We start from the raw sequence: 27650 nt of genomic DNA, 5'->3' as shown, positions 1-27650 counted from the left end.
ACTCCTGGAGCTTTTGAGGAAAAAAAGACTTATAAATTCAGTAAGTGTTTCAACTTTTACTGTATCTTCTAAGGAAAAAATTCTACTTCATGGCTCTTTATAAATTTGAAATGAGCCCTTCCAGATAATTTGGAATTGAACATGTGAAAGCTTATAGGCCACAGGCTAGGAAGGATCTAGAAAGAGTAAAGCTGCTGGAGAGAAACACGGGAGAGGCATCAGAGATTCGGAACCAATAGACATGTTCACGGGGAAAGAACTTCACTGCCAATTCTAGGATCTTGGGCAGTCAGTCAGTCCTCAACCACGCCATTTGTAACTTAAGCTTGGGTCTGGGAAAACCACATTTCCCTCTTACTCTGAAACTCCATGAGCCCGTGTGCCAGCTGGAGTCTCCATGGCCTTGTGCTTCACCTCACCCAGGCTGGCGGTAGGCACTGCCGTCTGCTGAATAGCCCTTTCTGAGAGAGCTGGAACTTTGTGAGCCTGGGAATGCCATCCGAATAGAACCCAACACCACTAGCTGCTTTGTCTGCTCTTAATAATGCCATCACTGAAAAAGACTTTGCAACATTTACAAAGAAACTGTTTTTTTTTCTGAAGATACATGGTCATTGTGAGGAGACCTACAAATGCTACACTTGTCCACAGCAGTTTCTAGTTACTGGGGTAGCGGGCTCTGCATTCACTCAGCTCCACTCAAGCCGTAACCACCAACTAGTCTCCCTGCCTCTGGCAGCTCTGGCTCCAGCCTCCTGCTGCACTGCTGCCAGAAATAGAAATTTGACCAGGCTGTAGCCTTGGTTTTGAACCCTCAGTCTCTGAATATGTGGGGCACTGTCATGAAAGCTCGCAGCGGCCTCATGGCCTGGTCTCTACTTTTCCTCTAGCCCCTCACACTCAGGACAGTGTCCCCAAACCTGTGGCACTCTGACACCCCTGAAACTTGGACACACTGCTCCCCTTCATTTCCCTGGCACTTTACATGCACCTCTTATAGCACTTGTCTGAGTTGCAGTACAGTTGGGCATTTCTTTCTTTCTCCTCAGTATTGATATGTTAGCTTCTCCTTATCTTATGCATTTGAACACCCAAGCTGAGGGGGAGAAGATGGTCTGTGTGGAAAAAGCAGATGACACCTTTGCTCACTAAGCTGGGCAGACAGGCAAGCAGCAGCGAGGAGCTTGGAGAGAAGCACAGGGTGTGGCAGCTGGGGTGGGGGCTGCCGTGGCCTGGGCTGGCCTGTGCTGTTGGAGAGGGGTCTGGAGCCATGTGGTGGCCATCTGATACTCATCTCTGTGACATGCCTAGAAATAATCTTCAGGATTTGTAAAGATTAAGCTTGCTTTTAGGACAGAGAGGACCTTTTATATGAAGCAGTACTTATGGTTTATGTCACCTTTTCAACTTCGTTACGGTTTTCAAAAAGCAGACACTCAAGGAAGTTAGTTTTACAAAAGCTGTCTCCCCAGAGACTCAGTTGGTGTTCATTGGTTATTACAACATTGGTAGCATTTTTAAGAAAAAAAAAATATCTTAGAACATAAATGTTCTAGTTAGCCAACGGTGGGGCCTGTCTTGTCACCAGACCTGGAAATGGATTTAAAAGTGAAAACACTTTTGTTTTCATTGACTAACACTATGGGAACCACCAGAATTTATGAAGTGGATAGACTAAGGAGACCTTAAATCTGGTTTAAAGGTGGTTCAAGAGTTTTCAGCACATTCATTCTTCCGTTTGTCTATGAGAAACTTTCACAGTGGCAGAGAAACTGGCACGTTTTTCCTGACTTGTTTCTTCAGTGTGTGTCCCTACAGTGACCCGAGGCCAGGGAAGGATGCCTCTGGTGGCCAGTTGCAGGGGGCCCTGGCAGGCCCGGGCAGCTGGGTGTGCAGACGCCGGGAAGCCGGCCACATACAGGCTCTGAGTGCCGCCTGATTCTTCCCTGCGATTTGCTTGGACATCGTTTTGAGCCCCAACCGCTTTCTGAGTACATTCATTTGTTTACTGACCAGCTCCAGAATTTTCCTTTGTCTGCTTCCTCTGTGCCATGCCATGCCCCAAGACCATGCCCACAGGGCTATTTGGTAGATTCTATGTAGGAAGGAATGATTTCTTCAGTCATTGTGTTTTGAAACTGAAACTGTTTCAAACTGTTATTGAAAGAAAACTTAGATTCATTTAGAATAAATTTAATTAGTTGAAAACAAGATTGAAAGTGACAGAAGGGCCAAGGAGAGGAAGCCATGCTAATTAAATACATGTTTGCATGAAGTTACTAAATAGTTTAACATATCAGAGGAATAGAAAATTGCTGAAAGATCTCTGCTATCCGAGTTAATTTTTCTCAAGCAGATCATGCAATTTAAAATTACATAAGGAAGAAAGAAAAAGTAGTTTGTCTTTTTCAGTTAGGCAAATCATGAAGCTTTCTGGAAGTTCACTTACAAAGGCTCTCCCAGCAGTGGCAGTGGCGGTGGCGGTGCGCACGTTCGCCTGCTCATTCCAGGTGTTGAGCGGTGCTTGTTTCTCCCTTTCTGAAGCACGGCAGTTACACTTTCCTTTTTGCAGGAAATGAGCACGTATTCAAAGGTGATCTCACTAACAAGTATCTTTAAAGATGCTGGGTCAAGGTGATTTCGGTTCAGTGCTAGCTCGGGAATTCTTAAGAATCCCACCTGGAAGAGGGTTGGTGGTCACATGCTGTGGCTGTTCCTTGTGGAGCCCAGCTGCCCTCTGATTGGACTCTTGGCATCATTGGCAGTCACAGTGCAGAGCCCATTCCCTCCCTCCGCCTGGCCTCCCAGAGAGGGCCTGTCTCTGTCCCCGCCCCCCGCCCTTTCAATTCCCTGGGCGGGGACAGTCCCCAGTGAGGGGCAGGTCAGCTCTCTGAGTCCTCCAGCTCCCCGACCCCGTCCTATGCTAAGTCCTCTACAGGCTGATCCCCAACTTTCAAGCCTTTCATTTTGGCCTTCTCAGCTGCACTTTTGCTGATGACTCCTGTGTCTGCATTGTCTAAGATGATTACTCATTCCTCCTTTGCTATTTTACCCCTACCTCTATGCCTCCAGGGACGTATGTGATAACTGCAGACATATTCCTGTGTTTCTTGTTTAGCTTTCAATCTGAAATAATTGTAGGCTTGTGGGAAGTTGGGCAAAAAAGAAATGGACAAGGAGGTGCATGCCCCCTTCTCCCAGCCTCCCCCAGTGTCACGCCTTGTCTAACAGCAGTTCACTAGGAAGGCACTGAGGTGACTTTGCTATGCCCCGTGGAGCTTATGCCGGTGTTGCAGGTGTGCACTCGTGTGGTTAGCTCTGTGCGCTGTTACCATGTGCAGATTCATGTAACTACCACCATTTTCGACATGCAAAATCCTACAGAATTGGTATACCTCCTGTTCATGCCCAACCTCGACTGCATCTCTCACCCCTGGCAACCACAAGATCAAATATCATGTAAGCTTTTTACTCCACAGTAATTAATTCCCTTGAGATCCATCAGTAGTTCTTTCCTCTTCGTTACTGAGTAGTGTTTCATGGTATGGATATGTCGTGTGTTAACTATTGGCAGTTTTGGTTATTTTCAGTCTTTGGTTATTACATTAAAGGACAGCTTGGTTATTTTCAGTCTTTGGCTATTACAGAAGGAGACACCAGACCATCATGCACAGGTTTACACGTGGCCTGAAGTTTTCATTTCTCTGGGGTAAATGCCCGAAGAGTGTCACTGCTGGGCCCTCTGATAAGCCCCTGTTGTTCCAAAAGAACAAAAAACTGTTTTTCAGAATGGCATGTACATCCCCATTAACAATGGGGGAGTGAGCTCTAGCTTTGTAACTTCTCAAAAGTCCAGGATCGCTTTGATACATTTGTCAGTGGGAAAGGTTAAGCGCCAATGCATAGTATCTTAGGATGTTTACTTTAAATGATGAAATCTCAATAATTTATGCTTAATATTCAGTTCCCTAATAGCTCTCTCCTTCCATTTTTAAGCATTTGATCCCTTTGATTTACTAATCTGATGTAGATACAAATTAGCAATTAAGCAGCCCCAGGCCAGAGAAAACAAGGGAAGCTAAGGGCTTAGGACCATTTACTGTGTCATCAGCCCTTGCCTGACTGAACGTTACATTTGGCTTTGGGCATTCGATTGCCATCAACAGGTTTAGCACTTTGTCTTCATATATTCTGTGGTGGTGTTGTGCCCAAGATCACGAATCCGAGAAACCGCCAAGGAGCTGACACTGATGCAAACACACGAGGGTTTATTTACAAGCTGGAGCCTGGGTCCAAGTGCACCCGACACAGCGGAGCAGGGACTTGGACCCCGACACTAAGAGGCGCAGCAGCTTTATAGGGGCCAGTGGCCAATGGGATATGCAGAAAGTTGCACAGTCATGCTGGTCCACTCGCAGGTGGCCGATTGAATTACATTTTACCCTAAAGAATTATATTTTACCCTAAAGTATCCATTTGAACTGGCCTATCACTGAGCCTGATTTCCGATTAGGGTGTGCCCTGGGCAGGTGTGCACTCGTGTGGTTAGCTCTGTGCGCTGGGCAGTGGGGCAGTGCCCTAAGTAATAAGAAGGTCAGCACAAGGCGGGTGCAGCCCAAAATAGAGTCAGACCTGCTCTGCTTGTCCAGGGGTAGGGCATTTTGTTAAATTTCCTGGGTCCCACAGTGTCTGGTATTTAAAAAAAAAAAAAAAAGGGACCCCTGGGTGGCTCAGTGGTTTAGCGACTGCCTTCAGCCCAGGGCATGATCCTGGAGACCCGGGATCAAGTCCCACATCAGGCTCCCTGTGTGGAGCCTGCTTCTCCCTCTGCCTGTGTCTCTGCCTCTTTGTTTCTCTCTGTGTCTCTCATGAATAAATAAATAAATACATCTCTTTTTTTTAATAAATCTTTTTTTTTTTTTTTAAAGAGGTCATTTTCCCATAGGTAGAAGTATACGTATATATTTTAAAAAAACATCTTGTCATTCAAGCTTTTTTTCTGTAAAAATACCATCTTTATTAAAATAACTCACAAAGTATATTAAAGTGTAACATATCCCCTGAACTGGCTGAGTGATCTGAGACAAATTGCTTCGGAGAACCTTGGCTTTCGCAACTCCAGAATAGGAATACTAAAACTCTGGGGTGCGAGGAACAGCTGAGTAAAGCTCCAGATGTAGTAGCTTACCCTAGTGCCTGTCTTGTAGCAGCTGCCAGTACAGGGCATCCTTTTTGCCTCCTCACCCGTCTATAATTGTTGAACGCAGGATGAGGCAGATTTAAATGTGAAATGCAAAGGTATAAATACCTAGGTATAATCTGATCTTTTCCTGGCTTATCTTTGCTTAACCAAAACTGTATGATCTACTTTGGTGCCCTCTGTCTGAAAAGCACCGTGCTCTAGTCCTGTTCTTTAGGATCAAAGGTTGAAATCCTTCTAGACTTAGAAGCTCCATGTCTAGCCCCACTCTATCAGCACAGGGTCAGCTCTTTTATAAAGAATCTTTACTCATGAGTCATTCCATACTGACATGTGTTACTTTGTACGCGTCACTAAATACTTTTATTACCAGCCAGAGCTACAGAATAAGTGACCCCCCCCCCCCCACCAAATAAATACATATGAAACATTTTTATGGGATGCCTGGGTGGCTCAGTGGTTGGTTGAGCATCTGCCTTCAGCTCAGATCATGATCCTGGTGTCCTGGGATCGAATCCCACATCGGGCTCCCTGCAGGGAGCCTGTGTCTCTGCCTCTCTCTGTGTCTCTCATGAAAAAATAAATAAAATCTTTAAAAAAATAAAATATTTTTGTTAGCCTGTGGGGGACAGAGGGATGTTACTATCTAAAAGGAAGTCCCGTTTATCCAAATAATTTCATGTAAAACAAGTTTTTTATCTGTAGAGTAGTTTAAAACTGGTTTAAATTCATGAATTTTCTATCACTTAATATTGGTCCAATATTTTCAGGTAGAGAAAATTTTTATGTCAACAGAGAAATTAGATGGTAGTGTGGAGAATTACAGGAAACTCTAACATACCTGACACATAATGGTTGCTTAGATGATTTTAAGTAAATGAATTAATAAGTAATGTATATTATTTTTATTTGTAATTCAGTATTACAGCAGGAATTGAAAATCTAAACTGCACCAATTCTGAATTTTACAATTTCTTGTTGAAGTGTCAGCCCTTGATGGAGAGTTGGAAGTGTCTGCTTTAAGTTGTTTGTAGATTGGCCTCAATTAATGTAATAAAAAGGAGGGAGGCACTTTAACAGAATGTCAAACCAGTGCAATATGATAGGTCTTAAAATGCCCACCTGAAAATGGATGTATATGTGATCTGGTTTACTTATTAGACTGTTACTTAATAGAGCATTTTTAATATTCTTAATTTTTTATTTTGATACTTGGCTTCCTAAACTAAATGGGTTAGATCTTCAGTTAATTGCGAAAAGTACATCATCCATATGCATTTCTGGCATGTATTGTTTGTTACTGATTATTGTTGTTATTGATTAAGTGGTACATTGATTGCCAGCAACATATGAGGGTTTTGTCAGGAAAGCTTAAAAGCTCTAGATAAGAAAAAGCTTCTTGTTTTGTTGTTTGTTTTCCTTTCTTTGAAGCCCAAAATTCAGAACCCCAAGATCAAGGAAGGGCTGGGCTTTCTGCCTGGCACTAGTGAAGTCAATGGATGCAAGTAGAAAGTAGACTTCATCCACTTTCACTTTGCTTTTTTGTTCACCTCAAGGAGGCTGCTTTTCAGACTGCCTTAGAAGAAGTAAAAGATCAAAATGAGTGAAGATTTTAGAAGAAAGGACTTATTTCTTCTAAGTGAGTTCAAGTCTCTATTGCAAAACAAATTAGACCCCTGGGTGGTGAGAGAACTTGATGATTGGGTCTGTTGACCTTTATGGAAGTGTGACAGGAGAAAAGCCAGGAGGCTGGAGATGCAGAAGGCAGAGGTCACACAGCACTCAGGCAAGGTCAGCCCTAGGCAGAGTTCTAGAAGAGGCAGTTTATAAACCACCAGTAGAGAAAGATGTGAACAAGTTATAGCCTGTTAATTTATTCTTTACTGGGTTTCTGGTTTGATGAAAGGCCTGCAGTGGAATTAGTGAGCATTTGACATTTAATTTGTAGACAAAATAGGAAAGTATGAGTAATCCCTTAGTACAGTCACTAGAATCAAACTGCTGAATGGCTGGGAAAAAACTGTCAACTGAGGGAGTCCATTATCACAAGACCAGCCCTGTCCTTACCTTACCATGCTGCTCCCCAAGTGGAAGGTACCAGCCAGAAAGTGCTTCTGATAGTAAGATATTACTCATCAGTTTGTTGAGTAAAGAAGTAGTTTCTAGTCCAGACCCATGGTTGGACCAGACTTGCTGATAGTGGTGGCAATGGGAAATGGTAGGTCATTCACCTCAGTTGGACCTGAGGCCTAGGAGATGGGTGGGTTTCATCCCTGGTGTCCCCTTCTGTAGGAGGGCAGCCTGTGCAGTGGTCATGTCTTTGAAGTGACTCTGCTAATGTAGCAGAACTCTTATGTCCCAATGTAACACCTGGAAACATTACTCATTGGAACGCTGGCACCCTGAAAACTCATCTTTGTTGTGTGGAGAGCTGTTTATCTTGAAAATGGGCAGATTGCCACAAAGCAAGGGCAGACTTGATGCAGCAGAAATAATTGTGGTGACCTTAAAAGCCTTGCCAGTGAGACTGTCATCACTGAGATTGTTAGTGGATGACCTCAGTGAGGCTGGGGTTGGTGTTTCCCCAATACATATCCGTCCCCATGTAGAAAGCCTGTGGGTGGGTGGATTGGCATGGGAGGCATGCTTATTAGAGTCTAGGCCAGGGTCTGTAGAATACGTAGGATCCCAAAACATGTCAGCAGGAATAAGTCAAAACATCCATCACAGAAATTGCATTCATGGGTTTTAATATGAGCCTTTTGAATCAGAGATGCTCATCTAGGCAGGTTGTAGAGTAAGGGTCACATAGATGGCCACAACACTTGTTAAAACAACAGCCATACACATGTTCATGAACAGAGTACACAGTAGTGTCCTGCCCTGTGGCTGGATGAGAAAAAATCACAACTGGGAGGCAATCATCTTGCTGTGCACTGCTGGTTGGATCACACGTGGTGTTGCCTTTGCTCACCAGTCCCCACTTTCCAAGGGGGGAGTGTTCAGAGAAGAGTGAGCTGGTGTGGAAGGAGTTTCAGAATCTGCCACGCTGGTAGAGCCCAAGGAATGAAGTGTTATCTATCCTTGGGATCTGGAGAACCAATGCTCAAGAGACTTGTAGAGTGAAGGAGGAATTACATTGTGACTCAGGGGGGAAAACAGTTGCTGTCAAAATGACGTGGGGGTGGAGGAGCTCTTCCCAAATTTGAAACCTCAGGGGAGAGTGTTTTATGCTTTGGCAATATTGGGGAATAAAAAGAAAAAAAATCTCTCATCTCAAAATCTGTTTTTCACAAAGTTGACTTCATGTAAGCACCTGAATGCTTGAAGTTCCCACTCTGACCGTGGCCTCTGTGTGGTCCCTCCACCCAGCCATCACCTATACCTCACCTTGTCCTTGATTGCCTACCCATGTGGCATTGCCTCCTGACTGGGGGCTACCCTGACACGCTTCTGCTTGCTTCTCCTTCTGTCTGCTCTCTTACACATACTTGCAGACATATTATTTCATGATACTTTGATTTCTGTGCCCCCCCCCCCCCCCCAGGCCTTGTCCAGTACATCCTTCAGCAACTCCCTTTTGTCACATTAAGGCATATTTTATCACCCACCCCAGAATAACGAGTTACTTCTCAAGCCCTTACTCCTTGCTGATCCGGGCACCAGGCATGTGCACCATTTCAGGCTGAAGGAGGTGCTGCACATGGCAGGAACAGTTCCTCTTTGAGCCGCACTGCTTGTAGCTGAAACTGAATCAGGATCTGTGTGCCCAGCGGGTGCCCTCTGAAGTCCTGCCTATAAGCTGCCACCAAACCTACCTATTCCTGTACCTGGCTTGCAGCTTCGCTGGGGGTTTGGCTTTTATGCATCCAGGGCTGGCCTGACCACTTGCTCATCCCCATTGGTACCCAAATGATTGTCCTTGTCATAAATAACAGTAGGAAAGCAGACCCCAGTGGTAGTAGCTTCTGTTTATTTCTTTCACAGGCCTGTGGTCACTTCATTTGATTTTCAGACTGGCTTTGCCAGTGAGGGAAGACGTACAGACAAAATGATCCCATTTCATGGATGAGAAATCCGAGGGTAGAGAGTGCCAAGGATTTTCCCAAGGCCACATGCAAATAGGGGCCAACATCTGAGGAGTTGTGCTTCTCCTTCAGATGGCGCGGGCTGGTGGACTGCACTCAGACTTCACATCTGAAAGAGGTTGCAGCTAAAACAATCCCCAGATCTCAGCATTCCCCCACCACCCGAGCTAACCATCCTACTACCTGCAGAATAGGGCTGGGAGCTCAGTCCTTCCTGGGATTCTTGCAGGCCAGCAAGTTCCTCTGGGAGCTCTCTGGCAAAGTCTCCCTTGCTGCAGTTTCCTCCTTTAGGCTCCTTTACAAGGGGGAGGGGCCCAAGTGCAAGTTCACCTGGGTCACACCCAGCCTGACTCTGCTGGATCCAGGACCAGAGCTCTCACATCTTTGTCACAGGACCTCTGTCCCTAGAAGCTCGTGTGTCTCCCAGCCTTCTCTGTGGATGGATCCTGGTCCGTGAACCAGGTCTGTATACAGCTGCATCCTGGTGGTGGGTTGGGTTCAAGCCCTCTTCCTTGGAGTGCTGCTGGCCATGGCTCAGAGGGCCTCTAAGGGGGGCAGCATTGCCCAGCTCTGGCCATGGGCCACGGTTCTCCTAGTGAAATCCAAGGTGCTGAGAACCCAGATGAAGTTCAGCTCCTCTCCTGCTGTCGGCAGAGATGTATCTCTTTACTGTAAATTAACAGCATGGACAGAAGTTCAGGGTTTTGTCACGCTCAGGAAATTTATGGTAGAAAGTTTCACAGGTATCTTAGAGACTTTTTCTCATTCTTTTATTCAAGTATTTTAGGCATCATATAACTTAAAAGCTTAAAAATAGGCTTTATTGGAATCATACTGCATTATGCTATGTATCAGTTTGTCACCAACTGACATCAGAAATGACCTTTATCTGGGGATCCCTGGGTGGTTCAATGGTTTGGCGCCTGCCTTTGGCCCAGGGCATGATCCTGGAATCCCTGGATCGAGTCCCATGTCGGGCTCCCTGCGTAGAGCCTGCTTCTCCCTCTGCCTGTGTCTCTGACTCTCTCTCTCTGTGTCTCTCATGAATAAATAAATAAAATATTTGAAAAAAAAAAAGAAAAGAAATGACCTTTATCTGAGAATCCTTTTTTTCTCCAAATAGAGAATATTTTCTGTAGAAGCAGAAGAAAAGAAAATCCAAAGGGGCAAAGGATTTGGGGGCCTTTTGACATTATGGGTTTAAATATAACCTTGCTCCTTCTACCTCATTTACTGTTGTTCCCTCTTCAACTGCCCGGGCCCAAGATCCATGTCTGTGGTTTCCCTGGTATCCATGGCCCTTCACTGGTTCCACGGCTGGCCGGGCTGGGCCAGCATGTCCCACTGTGGTTGCGTATCCGAGTGTCCACGATGTTGAGGAAAGGAAGAGGTTTGACCCACAGATCCTCGTGGCACTTCCCCTGCAACCAAGGGGAAGTATTTCTATGGACTCCAGTGCACTAATTCTAGCACCTTTTCCTCATACTATTTTTAGATGTAAAAAGATTGAAACGTGGGATGGTGTTAAGTCTACCAGACTGAGTGACATATTTTGAACAATGGGTAGGAACCTGGATATGTTTTGAAAAATATCTAGAGAAAGACGACTTTTAAAACTTTGTGGTTCTTACTAGAAAATTTTTTTCCAGAAGAACAAAAACTGGTAATAGTTACTTATTTCTTCACTCTGCATGTATCCTCCCATCCCGTTTACCCTTCCCAGCAGCTCCCTGAGTTGTAGGTACTGTTACCAGGCCCATTTTATAGAGGAGAAGCTGGAGGCCCGGACTCTGCTAGGTACCTTGCTCGAGGCCATGGCCTAGGATGTTATGTTAGGAGGATAGGGTGTCAAGCAATCTAGCTTCAGAGGCTACACTCTTAATTGTTACTCTGCATTACCTCTTAGGAGAAGTGTTTGAACTATCATTTGTGGCCCTGGCCATGAGGTTCTGTAGAAGCACTTACATATTGTGCCTCAGGCCACTTCCAAGCATTGGTTTTGGTCTCCTCCTCCTCACAGTGTCTAGAAGCAAGGCTCATTAACATGGTTTCATAACCTAATTATATATGTATTTTTTGCAGTGTTTGCCAGAGAAGAAGAGTTTTGTACCCTGTCATCCATCCTTCACCACAAGCAGAGTCGTGAGTTAGGCCTCACAGCTGAGTCAGGGAGGAGCACCAGATAGACACCTCTTGGGTCCAATGTGGCATCTAGGGCACTGGTGCAAGAAAGATGCTGAGCCAGGGCTCCTGGAGGGGCCTAGCCAGCTGATGTCCCTGGGGAGGCCTGACCCGTCTGTGTGAACAAGGGTGGGAAGGAGGGTTGGGCCACCTGGATGCTGGATGTGTCATATCTAGTACATGCAGATCCTCTACCAGCTGTCTTCATTCATGTTGTTGTATTTTGCTGATATTGTAGTGTTTTTTCGAGTGGGCTTTGAAAAAAAAATGTGTTTCTGTTTTCTCCACAAATTTTAAAAAGAGATATTAGTCTCTACTAGTGTTAAGAGAACCTAGCTCTTAAAAGTGTAGTGCAACTAAAATTGGAGGCCCCCATTGGTTCTCACTCTCCATGGGCCAGATTGTTCTCTGATGAGTCCCACACCCTCTTCCGTGATGCCAAGTCTACATTTGGGGTAGACTTGGCTCCTTTACCTTCTCATCAGTGCTGCTTCTGTTTAGATTACAGTGTAATAGAGCAGTCTTTTTTGGATGTACATTTGCTTGTACACCGAACGCCACTGAATGAGTGCTACCCTTTCTAAAGAACCAGTAGTATAATTAGTGCAGTGCCTCTCTATCCATTCCTTATGTGTTCTCCACTTTCCACCCATTCGTTAGCCACCTGTTAGTTAACCAGGGCTGACTCACAGGCAAGTGTACTTCAAAGGACACCCCCCCTTCCTGGGTTCCCTTACACAGACACGAGCAGCTTCACTGCAGTGTGTATGGTAAGGTGGAAGATAATAGTTGGGATTTTGAGAGAAAGGGACTGAAGTGGTTTTTTAAAATTTTCTTTTACGGTGGAGTCCGTGTAATTGAATGGGTCGACCTTTTCATAGTGTTTGTTTTCAGTCAAGTGTCCCCAGGGTGGGAAGGCTGCTGTGGCCTTGTGTGGTTGAGGGTTTTTTTTCCTCTACAGGGAGCAAGTGGGAGGAGGTTGATGAAACCATTTCAGCTGGAAAAGCCTACCTATTAGATAACATATCCTGAATGTTTTTGACTCAATAAAATGTCTTGGTAAAATTTTTTGCTCACTGGCACATTCTTGGTTTCTTTTAGTGAATCTTGCCTCTTGAGTTAATTTGGGTGGGTCATTATGCTTTGGGAATTAAATTTGTACAGAGTACTGCTGATCACTCAGTGCTCTCCTGCGCTGTCTTCTGGCCCTCGTAGTGACTTCCTGAGGCCAGTATTGGTCTGAGGGTCCCTGCTGTAGCGAACCGCGTCTCAGAGAAATTCAGTGATCTCTTAGGTCACAGAGCAGTGCTTTCTTTTTCTTTTCTTTTTTTTTTTTTTTATTTATTTTTAAGTTATTTTTTAATAATAAATTTATTTTTTATTGGTGTTCAATTTGCCAACATAGAGAATAACACCCAGTGCTCATCCCATCAACTGCCCCCCTCAGTGCCCGTCACCCATTCACCTCCGCCCCCCGCCCTCCTCCCCTTCCACCACCCCTAATTCATTTCCCAGAGTTAGGAGTCTTTATGTTCTGTCTCCCTTTCTGATATTTCTCACACATTTCTTCTCCATTCCCTTATATTCCCTTTTACTATTATTTATATTCCCCAAATAAATGAGAACACACTGTTTGTCCTTCTCCGATTGACTTACTTCACTCAGCATAATACCCTCCAGTTCCATCCACATTGAAGCAAATGGTGGGTATTTGTCGTTTCTAATGGCTGAGGAATATTCCATTGTATACATAGACCACATTTTCTTTATCCATTCATCTTTCAATGGACACCGAGGCTCCTTCCACAGTTTGGCTATTGTGGACATGAGCAGCACTTTCTTAAAGCATCTCTTAAATCCACAGTAGTCCTGCTGTATAATATGACCTGTAGAACTTGGGAGGTTTTTCATAGGAAATATTGGAGCAGATTGGGAGATGCTAATGATCATGATGGTATTTACAAATGCAGCAGTGTTCATGAGAATTTAGAGGAAAGCAGACAACAAACCCTAAAGAGTATGTTCTTGATTATGGGCCCTTTATAGATTGTACAGAGCATTAGTCCATATTTATATGGTGATTCAAAGAATGGTACTTTTGATGTTGACCTACAGTATCAGTGCAAAGTGTGACTGGAGCTAGAGGGCGCTTCTCCAATACCGGCTTTCTCAATAGCTCGGCACCAGCAGTTGATTTTGTCCATGTCATGAAGGTGACTACATAACCTAGGCTACTTTTCCTTAATCTATAAGATCAAAGAGGTGAACCAGCCTACCTCTTTTTTTTTTTTTTAATTTATTTATGATAGTCACACAGAGAGAGAGAGAGAGGCAGAGACATAGGCAGAGGGAGAAGCAGGCTCCATGCGCCGAAAGCCCGACGTGGGATTCGATCCCGGGTCTCCAGGATCGCGCCCTGGGCCAAAGGCAGGCGCCACACCGCTGGGCCACCCAGGGATCCCAAGCCTACCTCTTAAACTCCTTTAAATTAAAATTCTGGAATTGGATGCAGTTTGGTAACTTAATACACAAAAATGGGTGGATAGTAAAAAAAAAAAAAAAAGTTAACAGGTGTTTTATTGAACATTTTTAGTAAAATCAACTCCTAGGGTCCCAGGTAGCTTAACTGAAAAATAAGTCCTTTGCCATCACTTTCCTTGTTTTTAAATTCACCTGCTGTATTGAACATACTTACTGACCTGACGGGAGCCATATGGATATTTTATTTCTAACTAAAGCTACGTTTAACAACTAAAGAATTCTTAGAAGGTTAGCTTGGGTTTGCCATCATTAGTAAGTAGGGAATTAACTAATTAAAACCATATAAGATAGACGGAACTCATCTGGAATGACTAAAATTAAAAAGACCGACCATATCAGGTATTGTTGAGGATGAAGAAGAATTAGAACTTTCAAAGGCTGCTTGCAGAAATGTGCCTGGTACAGCCCCTTGGGAAGAGCAGTTTGGTGATTTGTAAAAAAATTTAAACATAGACCTATATATGATCCAGCATTCTACACCACTATTCATCATTAAAAAGTAAGGTGGGGATTAACATAGGTACATGCAGAGACCGTGCACAGAAGTTCATAGGAGCAATGTTTGTAATGGCCAAAAAGTGGAAACAGCTCAGATGTCCTCACCAGGTGAGGGGCTAAACTGGGCCATATACATAGGCTGGAATCCTGTTTCACAGTAGAAAAGGTACCCACGGTAGTATGGATGGAGCTCGAAATAATTATGTTGGAGGAAAGAAAGCAGACCAGAAATAGAGTTCATACTATATGGTTCCTTTTCTAGGCTTTTTCAAGAAAACTCCAGCTAATCTCTAGTGACAGCAGCTGGGTGGTTGCCTGGGGAGGGAGGGCAGAGGGGAACAGAGAGATTCCAGAGGGCACAGGGTGACAGAGCTGTTCCCTGTGGACAGCAGGGGTCCTTTCATGGGCTTGACCACATGCTAAGAACTTCGCAAACTGTATCCTGAAATTCGTGCAGTTTATTGCATGTCACTTATAGCTCAGTAAAGCAGTTTTCAAAGGAGATGAGCTCAGAAGCAAAAGACCCAATAAGCATTTGCTCTGGCAAGCATGGTCTCACCGTGGGAGCCACAGGGCCTGGCTGTAGTGGGCGCTTGGAAGATAGTGTTGGGGGGTTGCTTCTCACATCCCCCAGGAAGCAGGAAGCATTTTCTCCTCACACAAACCACTTCTAAGCTGCCAGAGCCTGTGTGGTATAAGTGGCCGTCTCCTCCTGTCTACCGAGTGCCCCCCACAGGTGTGGGGGGTGGGGGAGGGACCATGGGCTCCTCTCGCCAGGCCTGGACTACCTCTTGCCACTGCTGTTCCAGATTGTCTTTACGTGGCCTCATCCCCTGACCCATTGTGAGTGGTGTACAGTGGCGTCGCAGGTGTCTTCAGCACGCACGCTCCTTCCACCTGTGTGGGAGAGCGGCGGCCGGGCCGGGCCAGGGTCCCAAACGCTGCTGCTGCCTGTGGATTCTTCGCCGCATCACATGCTGCCTCCTTTTCTGAGCGATGTAAAGCAGCCACATCTGAGCAGCAGCTTAATAATTAATAATGGGTTGTAGTGCTCTTGCTAAAAATAAAATAAGACCATCCATCTGCTAAACAAGAGTCAGAGGATGTGTAAAAGAACGCTTAACTTATGCTTAGCAGATGTGCTGTAGGCAGAAGGGGCCTTTCTTACCTCTCTTGCACCATGATTGAGCCTAGGAAGAGTCCAAAAGAGTGACTTCCCTTCCCTTCCCTTCCCTTCCCTCTTTTCTCTGTGGCCGTCCCCTTGGGCTCTCTTCTGTTTGTGCTGCCCCACGCTGGGGTTGTACACTGGTGCCTGTTCTGGGTGCTCCCCCCTTCCCTCCCATCTCCGGGAGAGGCTGCTGCCAGTGGGCTTTGGGCTGGGCTCCCAGGCTGGCGGTGTGGGCTCTCAGTGTCCAACACCAGGCTTCCCGGGGGGCAGGGGGCCCGGCCTCACTGCACTCTGTCCTTCCCCAGCTGTGGACATGGCTGGAGGAGCTGCAGAAGGAGCTGCTGGACGATGTGTACGCCGAGTCGGTGGAGGCCGTGCAGGACCTCATCAAGCGCTTTGGCCAACAGCAGCAGACGACCCTGCAAGTGACGGTCAACGTGATCAAGGAAGGGGAGGACCTCATACAGCAGCTGAGGTGGGCCCATCCCTGCCCTCCCACCGGAGTGCAGATGCTTTGAAATCCTTCCAGGAATGTCCCCTTCCCTGGGCTCCCACTTTTGAACAATTAGCTGTGATTCTCTGTCCAACTAGGTAGAGAACAAATAACATTTCTGCATACAAAGGAGAGTAACATTCCTTTCTTTTTTTTTCCCCCACTATGACCGTCTTTTTGACTTGGTGATTTCCCTCATTACAGCACTGACTAATAAACTTTCCCAGAACTCAGCTTTTATTGCTTTCCTGTTAACACCTACCTAATAATTACTGAAATGTCTTTGTGAACTGGATTGATTTAAAGCTCCTCTGACTGCGTCCTTCAGGCCCTGACTGACCTGCCTCTCTAGAGGATGCTGGGCCTCCCTGTCCTCGGAGGGACAGGGAGGCTCAGGGAGGCCAGGCCTAGTGGGGAGCGTCACCTGTCCCTCAGGTGCTCCTCCATGCAGGAAGGCAGGAGGCCCTGCTGGGGGCCTGGAAGCAGATTCATTTTACAGATCACTGAGAGGACAGCTTTTGAATCATTACTGGTTATTTCACGTGATGCTCACTTTGCCCGGAGTCAGGCAAAAGTGACCTAATAAAGGCTGAATTGATCGCATTAGTTTAACCCCTTGTTGCCGATACGACTCTATCATTTGTAGCAAACAGATGTCATATCGCCTATTCTGTTCTCTCTCCTCAAGGAGACGGGTGGCTGAAGTGCCTTTCTGTAACAGGCTTTTTTGAGAGCGGGGGTGGGTGGTGCAGAGGAGTCTTCAGGGTGGCCTCAAACCTGGCAGCTCCCTCGGAGGAGGAAGCTTTGTGTACAGCATTGTGTGGCGGGAGGGGCCGCTGTTTCCATTTTCTGAGACCAGCAGCCCTGCTTCCTGTCAGCCTCCTGCCCCCTGAAGTCCACCCGGCCGGATCTGGTCTCTGACAATGGAAGACGTTCTCATGCCGCCGGTCCATCCCCCTCTGCCTTCCGCAGGGACTCAGCCATCTCCAGCAACAAGACCCCCCACAACAGCTCCATCAGTCACATCGAGACGGTGCTTCAGCAGCTGGACGAGGCCCAGGCCCAGATGGAGGAGCTCTTCCAGGAGCGCAAAATCAAGCTGGAGCTCTTCCTGCAGCTGCGCATATTCGAGAGGGATGCCATCGATGTGAGTGTCAGTCCCTCCTCTGTCCCCGCCTCTGCCCCGCCTCTGCCCCGTGGGTTCCTGCCTCCTCTCCTGGCCCTGGTCAGGACAGTCAGAGGGAGGAAGGACAGCGCCTTGCCCTGGAGCTGGGGGGATTGTGCTGGAAGGCACACTGCACGGCAGGTAGAGCCAAGCAGAGCTGCCACATACAAGTACAGCTGCCTCGCAGCGTAGCCCTCACTAGGTCCATGCAGCACTCCCCGACCTGTGGGGTGGTCTGTGGGGCAGAATCACACCCTGGAGCCACTATCCTCTCTTCTTCCTTCTGTCTTTCCCCTCCTTGCCCCGCTGCCTGCCTTTCCCCCTCTGCAGCCCCCTCCCCAGACAGTGAGAATAAGCCTAGCCTATGCTGGTAGCTTTTTTGAGAGTATGAAATCCAGTTTTTTTCCTCCACCGAAGTGTGCTCCAATGATCTTTCATTCTTACCTAAAAATTACACCTTCAATGTGAGGTTTTTTTTCTTTTTCTTCAACAAAAGGGTGGTTCTTAATTTTGTGCCAGGGAAGATCTTATTTTTGGACTTGATGAAGTACAAGCAGAAGTGAGTGTAATTGGATGATGCTGAACTTGTCTGTGGAACAGGATGAAAGGGACCAAAGCTCACTTCAGCTGGGGGGGAGGCCAGTTTCCTGGTGCCTGTCCATTTCATACAGCTGGTGGGGGGACAGAGTGCCTGTCCGGGTACCTGTGAGCCCACCCATTGGTCCTGTGCCAGCGGAGCAGAGTCTGTAGGCCGTGCCCTCCCCAGGCTAGTGCCTCGAGGCTGTGCAGGGCTGGCAATCACTTCTCAGCTGAGGGGAGGACCCTCTGCCAGAAGTGGACCTTTGCTTCCTTCTTTTGGGCCTGTGTGTAGGCCCATGTCCAAGTGGTAGGCTCGATGTGTGGTACAGGGTCCAGGCCAGCCCTGTGCAAGACGTTTCGTGGGGATCTTTGTGATCAGCCACCTGTCTGAACATCCATTGATGTTTTCATTTCCTTTCTTTAAAGAAAGGCCTTCTTGGCTGTTTTCGTTTTCATCATTGGTTCATGACAAGAAAGGAGTTAGATGCCATGCATGTTGTCTAGTAAAATCTGCTCTTGGTGTCTTGACGTTTAGAGCCATATGAAGCCATGTAGAGCAAGGCACACTGTACTCAGCTCATTGAGGACCTGCCTGGGTGTGGTTTGCTGGTTCCAGTGTGCACATCTTATGAACAGCACGCCTGTTTTCCTCTCTGACCTCTACTTCACATGAATTGCTTTTATAAACTTAGCTTTTTGAGTAGTTTCAATTAGTAAATAGAGCAATCAGGCATTATTTCAAGTTTTTCATCAGAACATTTTGATACTTTAAAAAAATGTCTTAGCTTCATTTGTATTGCTGCTTTTTTAAAGGAAAAAATTTAATTGTATTTCCATTTTCAGTAAACTAGTGTTTTAAAATGTAGCTCAGGAACTGGAAATACTCATTTTCCCCACACCAAAGCCACAAAATTCCAGGTGGCCTTAATAAAGCCAGTGTGCCAGGCCAGGGGTAAGTGCTTTCCTGAACTAAGGAAGTTAGACCTGCAGTTCAGTCACAGGCCATTTTAAAAATGCAGTTTAAAAGCTTTTAAAAGGTCATAGCCCAGAACCTCTTTTCTCTAGAATAATCCTGAAACATGAAAACCTGAGCAGTTGAGGCTTCAGCTGGGATTTTATCCCTTATCTGGGAAAATTCTCCATTCGACTGCCCGTAGAGGCATGGAATTAACTTTATGGGAGAAACTTCTCTGTTCCCTGGCCAATTTTTAAAAATCCCTCATATTTCTTGTATTTTATAGCCTTTCCATCTCTCAAAAGTGGATCTAGGTTTTCTATGGCTTAGAATATTGCAATTTCAGCCTCTTGATATTCCAGGTAAAATCTGCTCTATTGATCTGAAAACAACAAAATCATTACTGTAGCATCCTGTGACAGTTACTTATGGAACAGATACATATGTGTTTAGGAAGAGGAACTTACAGAATTTCTAAACATTCTGGGATATGTTTTAAAAATCATTGTTTCAGGGCAGCCCCGGTGGCGCAGCGGTTTAGTGCTGCCTTCAGCCCGGGGTATGATCCTGGAGACCCTGGATCGAGTCCCATGTTGGGCTCCCTGCATGGAGCCTGCTTCTCTCTGTGTCTGTGTCTCTGCCTCTCTCTCTCTGTGTGTGTCTATGAATAAATAAATAAAATCTTAAAAAACAAAAGTTTAAAAAAATAAAAATAAAAATCATTGTTTCAGAGTTACTTCTCCAAAGAATTCCCGTTCAAAAATGACTTCCACTTTCACCAACTTTGTTATTGCCACTGATTTCTTGTTTTCACTTGTGTGTGTAACATGCTGTGATAGTGAACCTGGAGCAGGATTTTTCCTGATGGTCCTTTGATCATGCCCATTGCCAGAGTTTCTTTCAGCTTGGCGAGTATTTTTGAATCCTACTGGTTCTAGAATGTTCATCTTTTATTATCCACTCTTGAGTGTTGTCTGAGCCTGACGGTGTCTCCAGGAGACATTATTTGTGAGTCTTTGTCTCACTAGTACACCTGACCCTCTCCTGCTTTAGTGTCAGAAATGAACGTTAGGAGAGAAAATGACCCTTAGAGTAGAGATAAAGATTAAAGCTATGGTAAGCTTTTTCTCTTTTCCTTTTTAAAAATATTTTCCCTCAGTGTGTCTTCGGCTTCTGTGTAATTTAACATTGTTTAAATTTATTAATTAGCCCAATTTACTAAGTTATTGTAAATACACACACTGTATGCAGACCCCAATAATGAAAGAATAAACCCGGAAGATTTGTGCCGGAGGAGTTTGGGGAAGCCTTCCGTTTTTATTACTTCTCATCTCCTGGTTGGGTTCTGTGTGAACTCTCACATTGTCAGATTTTCAGACTCAGGTAGTTATTGCTTATCTGCATAAAGTAAATCAGGACACATGGGAAAGGTTATTCTACTTAAGTGTAGAGAATACAGTGTTTTTTCACTAAAAGTGTTTTTCCTCCTTTCTGGATTTTGTTGTTTTTAGCCTTAATTAAAAAAACATATATATAGATTACAGAAGTTTTCAAACTAGTGCCAAAGTAGCAAGGATGGTACAGTGAGAGTCCACATGCCTGTCTCCCGAATGTAGCAAGAGTGTGCCTTCTCCCTGCCAATACCCCTTCTTTTGTTAATCGTTCTGCTGTAGTATGTTAGAGTAGAGCTTTGCCAGCTTATCATTTCCCTCCTAAAGACTTCCTTATGCATGTCTACAAAATCAGGCCTTTCTCCTCGTAACCACAGTCTGCTACCCCTCACCAACACTCAGCTGCTGCTGGAACCTCTGCAGCTGCCCCGGGCAGCAGAGGGTGCCCGTGGGCGCCGCTCACAGGGTGATATTGATAGTCTTTCCATCCAGGATGGTCTCTTCATCCACCCTTCTTTTCCTGCTGTGACTTTCTGGAATGACTACATCAGTGGAAGAAAACCAGGTCCCACATTCTGAATTCACTTAGTGATTTTCTGTTTTTCTTTTCCTCATATTTCCGGTGAACTTGGAAGTTCAATGTAAAGACCTGATTAAGATTTGGGCTCCTAATTAAGTTTCTGTGCCAGATATTCCCCAGGGGCCACAGCTTCTCCTGTCGGAAGGCTGGTCCTGTCTGGTTCCACTTTTTTAGGGATCTGAGGTTGGCCTGTGGGATTAGGAGGTGGCAGTCTGACCCTCCCATTAAATCCCCTGTCCTTTCCATTAGAGTTTACTGCATGTCGATGATCATTCCCTGAAGAGTTATTTCACTAGAATTTCAAAACAAAATTAGAAAAAAAGCTTTCTAATCTTATTATATGTACATTTATTAACTAGATTTATTTATAAAGGGGAACCTTCCATCGTTGTTCTAGGCTTAAATAATTGTGTCTTTTAATTACCAATTTCAAGGTAAAGGTTGGTTTCTTGTCAACATTTAATCAGAAGAGTTTTTCCATTTAATTTTAGTTTTTTAAGGTTCTTTTTTAAAAAAACATTAGGAATTAAGGTATTTTTATGTATTTTGTACATTTTATTCAATTGTGGTAGGTTTTTTGTGTCTAACTCTTCCCTCTTTGGCCTGTGGGAACTCCTCCAGCTGGGTTCCATGTCCTTCAGACACAGTCACATTAGTTCCTTCCTTCCTTACTTGGCACAGTGAAATGTCGCAGCAGGTATTTATTTTGTAAGTCTCTGTCCTAAGAAGATACTCTCCTCTATCAGATCATCTCAGACCTTGAGTCTTGGAACGATGAGCTTTCTCAGCAAATGAACGACTTTGACACAGAAGATCTCACAATAGCAGAACAGCGCCTCCAGCACCATGCAGACAAAGCTTTAACCATGAACAACTTGACCTTTGATGTCATCCACCAAGGGCAGGACCTCTTGCAGTATGTCAATGAAGTGCAGGCCTCTGGTAAGGAGTGCATTGCGTTCTACGTCAGCTGTGGGTCTTCAGGTCACACAGGAATTCATCCTGTCTGTGTGATGTTTGTGTGTGTGACAATTTGTTAGCTCATGTGACATAGGTGTTCTAGGTACCTGCTCTTCAAAAGAAACATTTTGCTGTTTGATTTTCACATACCATGATCACATTTAACAGTATGTAGTGTACTTAATCCTTAATATTCTTACATGTCATTTCACGTAGCATGAACTCTTAATTGTATATCTATGAATGAAATGTAAATCTCAAAGGAATTTTTCACATTTAAAATATTTTTCTTAGTTTATATTTTACCAGCAGATGTCACTGTAGGTCCAAAAATGTAAAAGGAAGTTGATAGTGTTTAAAACTTAGCAGCAAATTGCATACTACATTACTCCTGGTATACAAATCAAATTAAATGCTTCCTGAAGAGTACGCTGGGCACACGGATGTGCAGTAAAACAAGCCAAAGTTCACTCATTTATAAAGGCAAGGCACATGTCACCAGTTATCACTGTAGAAATAGAGCGACAGGAGATGGGTTTGGTTTGATTAGCTATACATCATATTTTGCTTTGGAACATATTAGATATATTCTTGGAGATCCCCTGGGCATGCTCAGAAGCACATGTAAACACTCTGCTGGCTACACCTGCCTTGAATTTGGCCTCCAAGGTAATGGCCTGGCCAAGCTCGCCAGATTATTCACAAAAGCACAGTGTGTGTCATGTGCGGCTGAAGAAACGGGTCAACATGCCAGTTGAACTCTGGGCTCTCCCTTCAATGTCCGCAGGTGTGGAGCTGCTTTGCGATAGAGATGTCGACATGGCCACTCGGGTCCAGGACCTCCTGGAGTTCCTTCATGAAAAGCAGCAGGAACTGGATTTAGCAGCAGAACAGCATCGGAAGCACTTGGAGCAGTGTGTGCAGCTTCGCCATCTGCAGGCTGAAGTGAAGCAGGTAAACAAGCTGCTGGATGTAGAGCCACACCAAAGTGGCGCTCGATGGGTGACCTCTTGGTCATTTGGGATATAAGCGCTGGGGCAGATTGTCACAGCTGTTGTGATCTGTGATGTGACATGCATACCCCCGTAGCTTGGTGTAAGGAGGGAGCCTTTGCCCAGACAGCTGTGTGTTTACTCTGTAGTGGAAAAGCCTTTAGGTGTATCACTTGACAGTAACATTCATTTGGCTTGTTTTGTTACTGGTGGTCTCTTGCTTGAAGCTCTGAGTACTTTGATTCTCAGGCTAAATAACTGATTTTTCTGCCAAATAGGCTGTTATCAGTCTGGATGGTGTCACAGGCTATAGAGGGTTGGGGTTTTCTTCAGCATGCTCTACTGCCCTCAGATAGCATGGCAGAATAAAAATGGAATATTTGAAAGAGACTGCTTTCATCTCATGGCCAGTGGAATTCCATGCGTATATTCAGCATGTGCATGACATTTTATATCATGAGCCACTCTTGATACCACCTCGATGCAAGGGAATCTTTCTGGGATTCTGGTGGAAGTACAGAAGAACATGTGGTAGGTTGAGCAGAGGGATGAGGTACCTCTGTAGTGTGAATAAGATATGGTGCGTAAGTGGGTGGCAGTCACGTTGAAACAGATATACTGTCCATTTGGAAACCTTTAAAGGGTACCTGTGAGCCTTGAATGTAATGAGATGAAGTATTATGATCTGCCTTTTACAGAGCAGTTGTTAACATATTCCTTCTTGCTAAAAACAAGACAATAGAATAGGAATTGCATTGCCTGTAAGAGTCCAGAAATGGTGCTCAGAAATTACTTTCTGTACGTTACACATCAGGATGTGGTAGGTTGCTGGTGTTTGCTCAGCAGCCATGTGATGGGTCTGACAGATAGGTGGGGAATGGGTGTCAGGTGGCTCTTATAGCCTCAGCTGCCCTCCACTTCCCAGGCAGCAGGCAGGGAAAAACATAACCAGGAAGAAGCAGTACTTATATCAGAAAAGACATGTGTTCACACAGCCACCCCAAGGCTACGGTGTGGATCACAGTAGCTGGAGAGAGTGTCCTGACGGTAGTGAAGCTGTGACATGGGGGCCGTGAAGTGGTTTTAAGTGCCCCTCCATCCCCCTGCAAAATCGAGGTTTTCTGAGTAAATGAGATAAGGAAAAGTAGGTATTAGGTAGGTAACCAGCAGTCTGTGCCATAAATAACTACCCACGATGACCTTCGACAACCTCTGTGGCTTCCACAGTTGCAGTGCTCTGTTTGTGTGTGCTGCTAAGAATCTCGGGATGTGACCCTGAGCGTTGGAGCACTGCTGAATCCGTTCTTTGGTTAGCGTGCCATTTAACACTGACATTACACTGGAAAATACGGTGGGGAAATAAAATAGTTCCCTTACCAAGCAGCTTGCTAATTTTGTGTATTCATTAAGACTAAAAGGAATGAAAAATACTTTTCATGATTACCAGGGAATTATTTATGGCAATAGGTATTCTAATGGGCGATTCTTAATCTGTTTTGACCTGTGGACTAATAACAATCCTCTGGACTCCCTACCTTATCAGCACCTATTTGATGCTATAAGATAAGTGAATTAATTTTAAAGTGCAACACTTATGATCACATGCCATGTGGGATCATAGGAAACCTATGCTTCACAGATGATGGGAGTGGGATCATAGGAAACCTATGCTTTTGGCAGTGGGATCATAGGAAACCTATGCTTCACAGATGATGGGAGCAGCTTGACAACCTTGCCCACATGGCTCGTGTCCCCCTGGCCCACAGTGGCCCCCTGGGGAGGGCCGATGCTTGGAGGTCCATGTGTCATGTTTCAGGTGCTGGGCTGGATCCGCAATGGAGAGTCAATGCTGAATGCTGGACTCATCACGGCCAGCTCATTACAGGAGGCGGAGCAGCTGCAGAGGGAGCACGAGCAGTTCCAGCACGCCATCGAGGTAGGGACACTGGCCTGCCTCCCACCTCAGGACATGTCTGCTAAGCCCCCTCATGTGGGACTGACCCTGAGCTGAGGGGGTTCAGCAGGACCCAAAGTGACGACACTTATACATGTACAGTTTATTTCAGGGGAAGAAACAGGCTGGTGACTGCAGTGAGGAGAGGGTGTGTATGTGCCAGTCTGGGGACTTCACAGTGCTGCTCTGGAGGCCAGGTGGCTCCTGCTGTCCTCCTGCCTTAAGAGCCCTGGCAGGATGTACCACCACTGTCAGGAACACCTGGTGCCAGAGAATTTGAGTTGGAGTCTGGGCTCAGGGGTTTTATGCTTTCCTGGACAAAGCAGAGCACCATGGGCGGCTCAGCCAGACCAGGTGCAAATCACCAATAAACAGCACTCTCCACAGAACTTCCCCAGCCGTGGTTAAAAGCCACGTTCCTCACCTTGGGTGGGTGTCAGTGCCAGAGTAGGACTTAAGCAGAATGGCTTGCGCCAGTTCCAAGTCCACTCAGATTCACTTTCACAGCATATGAATTAGTTATTCTTAGAATTTTTGTGGGGAGAGGGGAGTTAATGATGGTAGGTAGTCTTGGTACATTCGAGGGAAGAAGCATTTGATTACAGAAAACTTATTTCCTGCTGTAGTTACATACATAGGTGGAGAAGAAAGCCATGGAATACTGTTGCTTTATTCTCAAGATTGACATGTTTTCAACTATTTGGTGCCAACAGACACATATTAACACTTCTTCCTGAAGCCCAGACTCTGGGCTCTTGAAAATTGTACACTGTGCCTAGTGATTTCTAATGATTAAATTGCTAATACATGTCAGTGTGTTTGGGTTAAGGACAGGGTTGATTATATTGTGTATAGTCTTTATGGGGTCATTTAGTGCCTTTTCAGGTGAAATGCAAAATTTTGCTATGGTTAAAAAAAAAGAAAAAAGAAAAAAATCTGTGTATCTGTGTCCACAGAGACCCATGTACTCCCCTAACTGCTGTGATGTCTGGTGTTCTTCATGGAGAGAGCCAACCTGTCAGCCCCTTGTGGAATCTTCTAGTGAACATTCATGAGCAAGAATTCCCACTGGATTTCTGATATTATTTTGATATTTTAATATGGCATGAACCTCCAGAGAACACAGTTGGCTCATTCTTAGCTTTTTTTTTTTTTTTTTTTTTTTAAGATTTTATTTATTTATTCATGAGAGATACAGAGAGAGGCAGAGGGAGAAGCAGGCTCCCTGTGGGGAGCCCGATGCAAGACTCGATCCCGGGACCCTGGGATCACACCCTGAGCTGAAGGCAGATGCTCAACCACTGAGTCATTCAGGCGTCCCTCATTCTTAGCTTTTAATTATGTTTCTCTCTCTCTCTTTTAAAGTCAATAGTGCTTGAAAACTTTTCAGTCAAGTCTAAATTTTAACATATAAGTGAAAAAGGCATTCACTGTAGCACCTTTTCCTACATGTGTTCATTTGCCTCTAGTGGTTATTACAAGGAGAATCAATAGGAAAAATGAACTTGGAACATTTCAACAGCTTTTTCAGAATATTGGCTATTAAGGTATTTCCCTGCTATTTCTCAAGCTAAGAACCCCACAACTGAGACCCATTCTGGAATGCCTTAATGCATTGCATTCTTCATCAAGTAATTTAAATATAAACACAGTTCTTGCTAGGCATGAAAACTTTTTTTTTTTTTTAACTGAACTGTCTGCTGTGTTTGTAGAAGTGTCCTAGTGAGTATTTTAAATGAAGTTGTTTCTATAAAAGCAAGTGGAGTGGAACAATGGCAGCCTTCCCAGTTTTCCAGTAAGCGCATGACACCCCTGTTCAATAAGCATTCCCTTCCCTTCTCTTACTTAGAAAACACATCAAAGCGCCTTGCAGGTGCAGCAGAAGGCAGAAGCCATGCTGCAGGCCAATCACTATGACATGGACATGATCAGGGACTGCGCCGAGAAAGTGGCCTCTCACTGGCAGCAGCTCATGCTCAAGATGGAAGACCGCCTCAAGCTTGTGAATGCATCTGTGGCCTTCTACAAAACCTCAGAGCAGGTGAGGGAGGGAGGTTCTGCTCCTTCGGCTCCTGGCCAAACTTTTACTTTGGACTCCCATTTTCTTGGACAACTCAGTCCTTAATTCTTCAGTCATTACTGAGCCAGTCAGTTCAAAGTCAAGCAGAGAAAAGCATTCTAGAAGCAGAAGGATTATTGCTTACCTTAGGAACCAAAGAGTAATAGGTTGGAAAGTAGCTGAGAGGACCTCTGTTTTCCTCTCATTTAAATATGTAGCCTGAACCACAACCAGAGAGAGACGGGCAATTCAGTTTGTATTGGGTTCTTGTTCTGAAAGACCTGCCTGAGTACGATGGAGCCCAGGGCTCTTTCTGATGCTCTTGGGCCCCAGCCCCAGGCCAGCACTTTCATCCCCAGAGCATGACTGACCACTTCTCCACTCACAGGTCTGCAGTGTCCTCGAGAGCCTGGAGCAGGAGTACAAGAGAGAAGAGGACTGGTGTGGAGGAGCCGACAAACTGGGGCCCAACTCAGAGACGGACCATGTCACCCCAATGATCAGCAAGCATCTGGAGCAGAAAGAAGCATTCCTGAAGGTACGGAGCTGGCCCTTTGGGTGCTGGGGCCTCCCTGAACAGGGCACATGAAGAGGGTTCACCTGAAGATGGCTAGGTCTAGACTGTCAGAAAACCACAGATGTTGCAGTGTGCCAGGCATATGTAGCCACCTTGGCTTGCCAGGCTGGCCCCTGACGCCTACAGCTCTTCCCTTGTGTGGAAAGGGAGTGTGGTGACATTGCATCAGTGCTGGGTTACTTGGTCAGACAAAGTCTTAAAATCTTTCACTTGTGATTTACATACACTCTCTAGTTTTCACAAAGAGCTGGAAACCTGTGTGAATAAAT

The 27650-nt window shown here is 45.3% G+C and overlaps 1 protein-coding gene across 6 annotated transcripts in view; it reads left to right on the top strand.

Moving 5' to 3' along the window:
- The window catches only part of TRIO (trio Rho guanine nucleotide exchange factor), a 354258-nt gene that overhangs the window by 193106 nt on the left and 133502 nt on the right, over positions 1 to 27650 (top strand). For all 6 annotated transcript variants that reach the window (XM_077879549.1, XM_077879552.1, XM_077879550.1 and 3 more), the window contains exons 12-18: positions 15982 to 16151; positions 17142 to 17316; positions 21586 to 21781; positions 22587 to 22753; positions 24608 to 24727; positions 26595 to 26786; positions 27193 to 27342. In XM_077879549.1, coding sequence (XP_077735675.1) covers positions 15982 to 16151; positions 17142 to 17316; positions 21586 to 21781; positions 22587 to 22753; positions 24608 to 24727; positions 26595 to 26786; positions 27193 to 27342 — 1170 coding nt within the window. The remainder of the gene's footprint in view (positions 1 to 15981; positions 16152 to 17141; positions 17317 to 21585; positions 21782 to 22586; positions 22754 to 24607; positions 24728 to 26594; positions 26787 to 27192; positions 27343 to 27650) is intronic.

The sequence above is a fragment of the Canis aureus genome, chromosome 31, assembly GCF_053574225.1.
Source record: "Canis aureus isolate CA01 chromosome 31, VMU_Caureus_v.1.0, whole genome shotgun sequence".
Taxonomy (NCBI): Eukaryota; Metazoa; Chordata; class Mammalia; order Carnivora; family Canidae; genus Canis; species Canis aureus.
Note: the sequence above shows the minus strand (reverse complement) of the source record. Positions and strands in the feature narration are given on the sequence as shown.